This window comes from Chiroxiphia lanceolata, chromosome 10, assembly GCF_009829145.1.
Source record: "Chiroxiphia lanceolata isolate bChiLan1 chromosome 10, bChiLan1.pri, whole genome shotgun sequence".
Classification (NCBI taxonomy): domain Eukaryota; kingdom Metazoa; phylum Chordata; class Aves; order Passeriformes; family Pipridae; genus Chiroxiphia; species Chiroxiphia lanceolata.
The window spans coordinates 23,261,820-23,273,357 of NC_045646.1; the positions used below are offsets into that span (position 1 = coordinate 23,261,820).

Consider the following 11,538-nt stretch of genomic DNA (forward strand, 5'->3'; position numbering starts at 1 on the left):
GAAGATACCTCTTCTCTGCAATCCCTTCCTTCTACCCCAGTGAGGGAATATTAAATATATTGTCATACGCAGAAGCCCAGGAGCTTTTTTTGGGTGCCTGATGTCCACAGAGCATTGAGGAAGAAGGGAAAAAGGGTCCTTGTCCTCAGCAACACTTGCCTAGGTGTGCAGCGGGGAAGGGAAAGTAGGCAGAAGCCCCTTGGCCTTTGGTGGTTCTGCTGGAGCCTCAACACTCAGCAGAGTGAATAGGCAGAGCCTGGAGCTGTGGGGATCCCTAAGGACCTCGTCCTTGAGGATGGCCACAACCCCTCTCCCAGCCCCAACCTCCTGGGAGAGGCTGGGAACCTGCCCCCCTGCCTATGTGTTGCTGTCTGGATTGCTGAGGGCTCCAGGGTGCTTCTCTGGAGTTCCTTCAGGGCTGCACTGCTGACAGGCAGGTTGGCAGGGCTGGGGAAGACCCACAGGGGATGGGACAGTGGGAGGCCAGGAAGGGGTGAGGTGCTGTGGAGGCCCTGATGGGACAAGGGAGTGGGAAGCCTTGAGGGGAATTTGTGAGGGGGTGGGTGGTAGGAGGCTGCGAGGGGACAGGATGGGCAGAGGCCCTGAGGGGATAGGGTGTGGGAAGCCCTGATGAATTGGGGGGCAGAGGCCATAAGCAGCCCCAGGCAGCCACCTCCTTCCCTGCCACCTGGCTGCTCTGGTGCTTTCTCGAGGCAACTCCTATCCCTGTGGCAGAAGCCCTGGAGGCCTGAGCAGCAGGGTGGGCACACCCCCAAGGGTGCCAGGCTGGCCTGGCTGGGGACAAGCAGGGGAAGGGGGCCCTGCTGGGGCACGTCCGCCGGGTGCTGCTGGCCAGGGGCAGTGGCACAGGTAGGGCTGAGGGCCATCCCGGGCCCAGGCCTGGGGTTGTGGCCAACACCCCCCTGAGCCAGAGCTCTGGGTCCGTAGAGCTGCTGCCACCACGGGCAGGGCGCTGGGCTCCTCGGGCAGGGCTGTGCAGTCACTGCTGCCCAAGCCCAAAGAATGTTTGGACAACACTCTCAGGGACAGGGAGGGATTGTTGGGGTGTCCTGTGCAGCGCCAGGAATTGGACTCGATGGTCCTTGTGGGTCCCTTCCAGCTCAGGACATTCCATGATTCTGTAGTCTCTCCGGCCATGCTGTTTGCTCTGCATGGCAGGGGGTTTTATAGGGAACAAGGATGGAGAACTGCCACTGTAAAACTAGTTTTAAAACCCATCACAAACAGGCACAAAGCTGGAAAAGCACTTCCTCTCCTTAAAGTGTATCCCTTAATCGCATGTCATGTGCAATACGGGATAGGAGCACGTATCTCATACATCCCGCAATAAGCGACGTATACAGAGGGAAAACTGAAGGTAATTACGTTTATGACACTGGAATTCTGCTTATTTCGCAGAAATAACGGGGTTTAAAAAGGATTCATCTGCGCGACCTCGAAAAACCGCGGCCGCCCGGCGCGCACCGCCCTCAGAGCGCCCCTCCCCTTGGCCACGCCCATTTCCCTGGCCACGCCCCCGTCCTGCCGTCCCCGCGCACAGAGCGCCGGGCGGAAGTCCCTGGGGGCTGGTAACGGAAGTGACGTCGCGGGAAGATGCCGGTGGCGGTGGCGGCCGAGAGCGCCGAGAGCTTCAGGAGGCTCCTGGAGCAGTGCGAGACTCGGGAGCTGGAGGTGCAGGAGCACGGGGAGTAGGGTGGGCAGGGCCCGGGGCTGGGGGTGTGTGGGGAGGGTGTGGGGAGGGTGTGGGGAGTGTGTGTGTGTGAGGTGCGCAGGGCACAGTGTTCAGAATCGTCCCCTGGGCTCGCCAGAAAGCCCTCGAGAAACTCTCGAGTTTCAGACAAATTAGTGCATTTCAGTATAATTCTGTTGCCCGAGCAGCGTCCAATTGCTGCGGGCACTGTCGGGGCTCCAGGCAGCAGCCGGGGCTGCAGAAGTGGCACCACGGGCACGACACAGGCTCTTCCCGCGTGGCATCCAGAGAGATTTATCCTTGGGCAGAGTTCCCAGTGCTTGTCTATACGTGGAGCTCACACATGCCGCTGCAGTGATCTGAAAGAAGGGTGAGCTGCGAATTTCGTTCTCTGGGAGCTCTTGCGATCCTGAGTTTAGATCTGGCTCCCTCAGCAAGTGGAGGGAAGTGGGTGATCCTGTGTGTGATCCTGGGCACCAGCAGAACTTCGGTGCTGGGCACAGAGCTGCGCAGTGGGAATTCCATCCTGCAGTGGAACAGGTCCCTGGTTCCAGGGGTGCAGCATCCAGCTCCAGCTCCTGTTCCTGTGCTGAGCCAAGGTGCCTCTCATGTGCCCAGCGTGGTGCTGCAGCCTCGTGGTAGCCCTGAGTTCTGTGGGGAGTGCTGTGGACCTGGAGGGAATTGTGCTGGAAGCAGGAGCTGCTGCTGCCTCAGGTGATGGGCACCTGGGCCGAGAGGAGCAGGAGAGTGCCTTGTGGGGCTGGGAGGGTTGAGTATAGCTGCCCCTTCCAGCCAGGAGCTGTGAAGGTGCATTCCCGTCCTTTGGAGGAGCACAGGGTACAGCTGTTCTCTGCCAGCTGTGCCTGAGGGCAGCGTGGCACTGGGTGTGCTCCCAGCACTCCTTGGGAGGGAGGGCTGGTTCTGATTCCCCACATTCCTGTAAATGGACTTGCCTTTTGCCCTATTCCCAAGCTTCAGAGCAGTGGCTGGTACATGGTTTGGGCAGCCTGAAGCTTCGTTGTAAAATACAACTGCATTGATATCATAGGTCTGTGCAATTTTTTTTATGTGATGTGGAAAAAAACCCCCAATCGGGTTGTCTTGGAGTGTTCAGTTTCCATGAAACTTGACTTTCTGCTCTGTTTTGTATCCTACTGCTCTAAAAATGTGTAACCCAATGATTTGTGTTTGTTTTTAGGCTCCTGGAGGAATTGCAACCCCCCTTGTTTATGGCCAGCTTCTGGCTTTGTACCTGCTGCACAATGACATGTGAGTGGCTTCTCTCCACCTGTGGCTTTAGTACCGGGGTTTGTCACCAGCAGCTTGAGCTGCAGTTGCCAGAATGTGAGGAATTGGTTGTGGGAGTAACAAAATGCCAGTGGGCAGTGCTGTGTTTAAAAGGAAAGAGTGATATTCATGGGATTAAATCTCTTTGACCTCTCAATCTGACCGGGAAATTACTCTCCTTTGTTTGGTCCTCCCCACCCTTTTGAACTGTAGGGACATTTAGGATTAAAATTCCTTAAATAGTGAAGTTGGCTGCTTTGGGCAGTGTTAAGCATTTCAGTGTTTTGATTTATAGCTGTTCAAGGCTGAATTTGTTTTGAGGGTTTAAATTCCAGCAGGATAACTCTGGACTGTCCATGTTAAAAATGAGGGATACTGTTGGCTTGAAGGAGCTAAATCTGCAGGAAGCAGAGATCCTGTGAGTTTGATCTGGTATGGGATTGCCATGTCCCTGTATGGACTTGATTCACTGCACTTGGGCTTTTAGTGAGAAATTACTGATTATTTATTCAGGCAGAAAAAATGTCACTGCCACATTTGCTTACCAAGACCCAAAGGAAGCAGTGGTGTGGAGAATTCCAAGATTGGAGTGTTTTCCTGGATTGTAGATGTATATTCTTCCAGGGCAAATTCCCTGAAGGCTGATACTGAATATTTAATGCAGATAACGTTGGTTCAGAGGAATTTGAGGTTTTACAACTGTGAAGTTTTAGAACTGTGCTTTAATGAAAAGCAGTGAGTCTTTTCCTTTATTTAACATTTTAAATTTTAGAACTCGTAACCACTTCAGTTTGGCTTCTGTGCTCTACAGAGAACAATTACTAAATGTTTTAGTATGTCCCAATCCCCAGAATGTGTGTGACCAAGCTGGGCTAGGAAAAACGTGCCCAAAACAGCCTCAGTCTTTGTTTTACAAAGTGAGGTGTGGGCACATGAAGAAAGCATTTTTGTATCTTTAATTAGTAGAAGAAAAATGAAAGTGCAAACCTAACTTCTGAGAAATGCTGCACTCAAATGAAAAACCTCTCCCAAACTGGCTAAATGAGGCCATTAATGAACTGTTTGTTGTGTTACCTGAGTCCTGTTGTCTGCTGGAGAGTAGCTTTGCTTTTCCTCTTCAGTGTAAAATATTCCTGCCTGGAAGAACTGTCTCAAAGCACTGAGACTGCTCATGGCAGATCAGAACAGACCTTTTGGTGTTTCCTTGCAGCAAGCATTTGGTGTCTGAGAATTAACTTCATTTTTTTTTAGGAATAATGCACGATATCTCTGGAAAAGAATACCTCCTGCCATCAAATCTGTAAGTACTTCATCAGCTGCCTTTTGGTGCTATCATAGTTTCATGTAAGCTTGCAAATGGTGAGGTTTGACCTGAGAACTCTGTTTGTGAGTAGCCTCGGGCTCGATTCTGTGCTGGGAACAGCTCACCCACTGTGCTGGGCTTTAAGATCTCCTTGTCTGTTCCCTCTTTCCCTTCACAAGGAATCTGCTGCAATAGAGTTCAGTCAGTCTGTAGACTTTATAGTAGGAAGTCTCCTGATAAAGGGTGGGCAACTGGGGAAAAGCAATGGATCCAACTCTGGGATGGGGCACATTCCACAGGAGGGGACAGAAGACCTTGGGCAGGACAGAGTGACTTCAGATAAGTTGCATCTCCAACTAGATAAACTTTCTGAAAGCATTTGTTTTCCATTAATCTGGATCAAAGATATGTTCGGAGGATTCAGCTAAATATAGCACCAGAAATGCTTCCAGACTCCTCTGTTATTAAGATTTTTAATTAGAAATCACACATTTTACAAGAAAACAACTGTTCTGTAGCCTTGTTTAAGAAACCTCACGGTCAAGGTGGGACAGAGAGACAGTTCTGGAATAATTTTCTTTAAAGAGAAAAGTACTTACATCAGTGGAGTCCATGGTATCTGGACCAAAGTTAACTCAGAATCCTGCTGTGTTTGGTGCACAGCAACACTGTGTGAAAACCTGGAAGTGGAAATGGGTTTATAGCTATGACCATTGTAGAGAAGACATTCTTCTGGATTAACACCTGGGAGGGTTTTTTTGTCACAACAGGCAAATGCTGAACTTGGTGCAGTTTGGTCAGTGGGACAAAGAATCTGGCAGAGAGACTTCCCAGGAATCTATTCAACAATCAGTGCACATCAGTGGTCTGAGACCATCCAACCAATCATGGAAGCACTCAGAGGTACAAAATGAACTTGTGTGGGCAGCAGGGAACTGCCCAAAATGATTCCTGTGTGCTCAAACACAGAGACAAAACAGACAAATGACTAATTATGAAAAATCAGAACTGTTGCCAAATTTTTGTAGGTTTTCCCCGAAAGGATTTTAGGTATCAGATGCAAATAAAAATCTCATGACAATATCTGGTAGCAACAAACTAAATTGTTTTATTAGGGTTGTGTCTGTGATTGTATATTCTTTCATACTGGAATTTCATAAACCCTGTGGTTTGTTCTGTAACAGCAAAACTGACCATTAGTTACCCAGTTTTATCAGACTTCTAAGCAGTAGTTTAGGGAACATGACTTGGCATTTCAGAACCTTCTGACACTTACAAAAATGTTTATCCCTTACCTGTGACTTGAGACAAATGTTTTGACAGTTTTAGAGACTGTGAAACAGTAACATGCAAATTCTTGCTACCAGAGGGCTGCACAGACTGCTAAGAAGCCTTCTGAGGTATTCTGCAATAACAAATTCTCTGTAGCTTTAGAAACAACTGATTTTTAGATGCCATTAATAGTTTAATTAATTGTTGTGATAGATTTTTTTTTTCTGCTTCTGAACTGTTTGACACACAAGCCTATTGCAAGTGGAGAATGCTGTCAGGTGCAGGGTTTCCTGAAGGGGTTTATGTGCTGGTGGGAGTGCCCAAGACCTGCATTTGGAGGTCACTGTGGTCTCAGAGGGGTTTTGTCCTGGCAGAGCAAGTTGTTGTCTCTGGCTGCTGACCATAGTACATCAGTGAAGTGTGGGAGGGGAGGGGGAACTTCTGAAGTGCTCACTTTGAGGCTGGTAGTGGTTTTCCAAAGGCATCAGAATTGGGAAGATGTTCTCAGGTTTCCTACCTGTGGAGATGAGTCTCCATCTGCTTACAGTGTTTCTCTGTCCTTAGATGCCACCAGGAAACGAGCCTTTGCACTGGTTTCTCAGGCTTATACATCAATAGTTGCAGATGATTTTGCAGCTTTTGTTGGACTTCCTGTAGAAGAAGCTGTGAAAGGTACTTGGCATCTATTCCCTGAGCAGTTTTTGTGTGGGTGATTGAGATTAGAGAGCTCTAAGTGATGATTAATAAAAACATGTATACAGATTCAGAGACTGTTATAAAGACAAGTGATGGGGCATAGAAATAATGTCTTTATTCTGGATAATGGTTGTATTTTTTTTTAAATGATTTGCCACTGGTTATTGTTTATTCTCCCCTTCTAGATGTTAAAGCAATTCCATGGTGAGGGAAGAGTGAAACGTGAAGCTAATTCCATGTGCTTTCATGGTGTTATTTGTTGAACTGCATGTCTAAATATAAGTATTTTAGTAAGAAATCTGTATTGGAGTTATGGCATAGAGGCAGTGACCAGAGATACTTTGCTACTGGCCTTAATGTGCATCTTTATTTTGCATTTCTAGCAATCATATAAGGAAACTGTTCTTACAAATGTAAAAATGCTTTTCCAGGTGTGCTAGAGCAGGGCTGGCAAGCAGACTTTGCAACTCGCATGGTGATGCCTAAAAAGCCAGGTAGGTGGAGCTGTTATTTCATGAAACCTTGAGTTCAGCCTTTTCAAGGAATTAGGTGTTAGTTTTTAATTAAAACTTCGCCCAGAATTCTGTTAGACATTTTTTGGAGGCTAATGCTGCTTGTAAACATGGGGCATGTATAAATGTAAAGAAGTACAAAGCAGTGGGTTTGGTTTGGACTTCTGAGTAGTTTGGATTAAACTACATCCTCACATGAACAAAAGCTGTCAGGATACACTGTGATTGCTCCTGCTCCTCTGCTGCTGGCTCTGACTCAGTGGCACATCAGCTGGGTGACCTGCAATGACACGTCTTAATCTAAGAAAGATGAGTAAAAAATACACAATTTTGAACCTGAGAATTCTTCCAGGAGAATTAGAACTTCTTTGGGCAGGGATTGAGTGAATCCTTGTCTTCTGAGGAGCTCTAGCTGTTGGTGTAATGTCCTTTGCTTTTAAAATTTATTCTGCTGGATCTTTTCTTCACTGTCCTTCTGTTGATGACAGAATCTCTGTTCGTGCAAAGCTTGATCTGCAGAAATACTTGGCTTTTTTTTTTTTTTTTGCTAAAGCTTTATCTGTGTTTGGCTGAGGCAAAAATAAGTATTAAGCTATGAAAGCAGTATGGAATGACTGGTCTTAAACTGCTCTGTGCAGCTCTGGAAGAAGGAGCCAAATCCCATCATATCTAAAAGGGCCAGATCTATTAGGCTAAGAAAATACACTGTTTGTAGGGGCAGTTTTTAGGTGTTCAGAGCTCAGAACAGCATAATAAAGATGTGCCAGGCAAGGTGTTGAAAGTTATTCCTCAGAGCACAAATCCAACCAGAGCCCTGAGCTTTTGTGTGATCAGGTGGGGTTTTCTATGAACTGGTTGCAAACTAGGCAGAACTTACAAGTACTGGGAACTACTTATATGTGGGGGATTTTTTTATTTTTTTTTCCAAAACTGAGTGCAGGAACTACTTCTGAGGCAAAAGAAGGAGGTGGGAGACTGTAATCTGTTTTGAAGCAGCTAAGGCTTGGCTATTCTGCTTTTTATCTATGAAATAAAGTGTGATAAACAAACAGGTTTGGTTTTCATTACCTTTGAACCCAGTTTTGACTTGCTGTATAGAACTGTTTAAAATTGTTCCACTGGACTAACTTTCATGTGTTTTTCTTCAGGTGTGCTGGAAGCTTCCTTGAAGAGATTTATTCCTTCATCAGGTATTTTTGTTTATATGTAGTAAATGTGCATTTAGATGAATATAAGCATTGTCACCAGCACCACAAAGTGGGAATGAAGTTCTAGAGAAGTGAATGTTGTCACTGCCCTCTCAAAAAACCCAAACAAATCACCCCAGTCAGGTGTTGGGTAAACAGGATCATTTATCCCTCTGTCTTCTTTCCCTTCACGTTGTAAGAAGTACCTGAGATTGCTGAGATTCCCACTTCTATAGCTGAAGGAGGGAGCAGATTCCAAAGCAGGGGTAGAACAGCCTCTGTAAAACAAAACAATTTTGGCTAAAACTGCTGCCTTGAAGGCAATTGCTTCACCAAGCAGCTCTGGGCAGGTTTCATTGCTCTTGCATAACGTGGGACTTCTGAAGTCCTTCTCCCCTGCAGAAACAGTGATTTTCTGGTTTTCCTCAGAGCTCAACTCTAGATTGAGATGGAAGGTATTATGTTGGATTCTCAAAACGCTGTTTTCTCTTGTTCCCAAGACAGTGACAGCAGGTCTGAATAGATGGCTTCCTGTGCCTAGCAGTTGCCAAAATGTCTTAAGTATAGAGATTTAATTCCAGGAGCTTGCTTTTTGAAAACGTTCATTGGATTGTCAGCCTCCTCTGACATGCAATTGCAGCCCTAAGCAGTGTGGATGCTTTCACTGTGTTCTCAATGCTGGCCTGATGACTCTTCAGGAAGATTAAATGCAAATTTTCCTGCTACTGTTGTTTATATCTGCTTTTTAATTCCTAATTTATGTCCCTGGCTTTAGTCACCTGCCTTCCAACCTGTTGTTAACCCGAGATCTCAGGTCAGCTGGCACTTATCTAAGGATCTGCATGTGCCCTCATTCTCCTGCAGCCTGTGCAGTCCTGTGTGTTTTGTTTGTCAGATCCCCCAGTAGATTTGTTTGGTGTCTTTAGAGTGGCAGCTTGTAAGGAAAGGAGCCACCAAAGCACCAGGAGCGTTTTTGTCAGGTGGAAGTACTGTCAGGCTTCATTATTCACACTCCATTATGTGCAAAAAAATTCTGGAGGCAGCTGACAGATGGGACTTGTTGCAGCAGTTTTTGCTGTTGGTAGCTCTTGGACTACTGAATGTTACAGATAACAGCAAACTCCTGTCAGCTAGAGCTGTGCAGGTAGGAGATACATTTGAGGTGTGCCCCCAGAAAGCTGTTCAACAGTCTGATGCATTTAATTTTTTCCTTACTGTCGTGATGGATGGTATTGCTGATGGATTTGCTTCCTAAATTTCATGAATGATGCATTTGTTTTCTCTTTTTAGAACCTGCTGCGGTCCCACCAATTCCCAATGAACAGCAGTTGGCCAGATTGACTGACTATGTGGCCTTCCTTGAAAACTGATTACCTTGCTCCTGTGTTCAGAACAACCTGGGAACCCTGTGTGCTGAGAGTTTTAATAATCTCAGATTTATTTTATTCTATATCTGTTAAACATTGCAGTGTCCCCTACTCAAATGTGTGAAGTCTCTAGTGTATGTTGGCCCAGCTCCTGTTCTGCCAAAGCCCAGCTAGCAGTAGAAAAACTCCTTTAACTCCTGTAATATTTATTCAGTAGGTACACAGCAGTATTACATAGTAAATTCTTGTATTAACTCATAGCAGCAAGAGACAGAACCTTTTTCAGATATGTTAGAAATGGAGAAGAAACAACTTATCTGGTGAGTAGTGCAGTGCTTAGCACAGAGCTATTGCATGTTGAATTAAAGGACAGAGAGTAGAAGACTGCCCTACCAGACTGCCCTGCAGAGAGAAAAGGTTTTGAATATTGAATACTTTTTAATATTACTGAACGAAAACAATTTTACAGTAACTCTCTGGCAAGTAGTTTTATGGCAAATTTATTGTTGATTTTTTTTCTTGTTCTCTCTGAATTGTGAGATCTTTCTTTGATGTGAGAAATTTCACATCAGGCGTATTTTTACAGCAGAATAATTGGAATTGTTTAAGAAAGGCAAATCTACACTTTGAGGAAGAATTTTGACTTTTGGAAGGTTTTATTTGAGTGTCAGAGGACACCATATGTTTTGCTGGTAACTCTACACCTTGAGGTCTGTCATGTCTTTGATGCCAAAAACAGCAGGAAATAACTGCTCAGAGACAAAATTTGGTCTTTAAGCAGCAAAGGTATTTATTTTATGCAACGTTGGAGAGCTACCAGTTTGCACTGGACAAAATAGCTCTAAAGTTTTCAGTGAAAAGGCAGGCAATTTATACAGTCTTGGTGAGGGATTACAATATTTGACATGAATATTCATTGAAATTACAACATCTAGTGAGAATATTCATATTAGGCAGGGTTCAGGTGGAGCTTGAGGCGGAGTCACCTCCTTTTGGGGAGATTCCTGGGGGTCCTTCCAACTCTTCAGCCTCATGAGGGTTGTTTTTCTTTTCCTCATTGGCAATGAACTTTTCAGCTCTTCCTGACTATGTGCTAAGGTCTTGCTAAAAACCCCTTGACTCAGCTCTTCTTCCCCCCCCAGATGTCCATCCCATCTAATTTATGACTACTAAGCTGACCTTTTTGTTATCTTTCATTAGAACAGAACATACCAAACTCAGGCAGGCCTCTCGGAGCCTGGTACCTCCTCTCCCTTTGCTAATCCCATAATACCTGTTCTCTGTCACTTTTAACCTAAATGTAGCATTCCTCAGAGTGGGATCTGTGAACTCCTTCTCAGAGCAAGATTCCAGCATCTAAAAATCCTTGCTCTGTTTCATCTTGGTTCTTCTCAGCACATTGGGCCAGGATCTACAAGAAACAACAACCTTTAGCTGTCTTTAAGCTTTCTGGGTTACCCCTGCAGTTAATGGAGAGAAATTTAAAGGTTCAAGTGGGATCAGAGAGCAGCTGGGAGGGGATGATACATTGTGCTGCAGTGTCAGTTTGAGGAACATTCTCTGTGTTGGAGCAGTGCTGTGTTAATCTTGGAGCTGAGAGTGGATTTTAGAAGCAGACATGACTTTCATTCCCATTTGTGTTACGTTGGTAAAAAGGCTTTGGAAGAAGGGTGGTGCTTTAGAAGGCAGCACATGCCTTCATTTACTTCTCCCCCATTTCCTGTTCAGGGGTTTCATGGAAGCTGGCATGTGTGCCCTGTGTTGTGATTGTTTCCCCAGTGGGCAGTGCCCACTGTACATTCTCTTGGTGGGGATGTGTTAGCAGGGGGAATTCCAAACTGCTCTGCTGCCTTGAGAGCTCCCTGTATACAGAAGCACTTTCTCAAAATGATTATTTATTTGAAACCCACTCAAGACTTGGATTTCTAATTTTATTGTGAGTGATACTGAAGGACATCCTTTACTCTGACCTTGTGTACTTGATATTTTAAGTTCTCCTTAGAGTACAGTTCTGGTTCGGTGAGTTTTTAAATGAATTCTCACTGGTCTAATTTGGGTGGTAATAGGCAGTATAGAAATACCATTGGCTGTGCCACCATGGGGATGGTCACCTCCAAAACAGGGACATGGACAAGGCAGAGGTGTTTAACCCTGTCTTTGCCTCTGTCTTCAACACGGATGATGGACCAATTTTGGGGGTCCA

At 45.6% G+C, this 11,538-nt stretch overlaps 1 protein-coding gene across 2 annotated transcripts; it reads left to right on the forward strand.

The window, feature by feature from the left end:
- The first annotated feature begins 1,359 nt into the window (after window positions 1–1,359).
- On the forward strand, window positions 1,360–11,304 carry COPS8 (COP9 signalosome subunit 8). Of its 2 annotated transcripts, none has more exons than XM_032697788.1 (8): window positions 1,360–1,378; window positions 2,910–2,980; window positions 4,250–4,298; window positions 5,072–5,204; window positions 6,138–6,245; window positions 6,701–6,763; window positions 7,930–7,971; window positions 9,259–11,304. In XM_032697788.1, coding segments are annotated over exons 2-8 (477 nt in total). In that variant the 5' UTR covers window positions 1,360–1,378; window positions 2,910–2,978; the 3' UTR covers window positions 9,339–11,304. The 2 variants fall into 2 exon arrangements, with proteins under 2 accessions (XP_032553679.1, XP_032553678.1); XM_032697787.1 differs by lacking the exon at window positions 1,360–1,378 and adding an exon at window positions 1,562–1,692.
- Window positions 11,305–11,538: the final 234 nt, after the last annotated feature.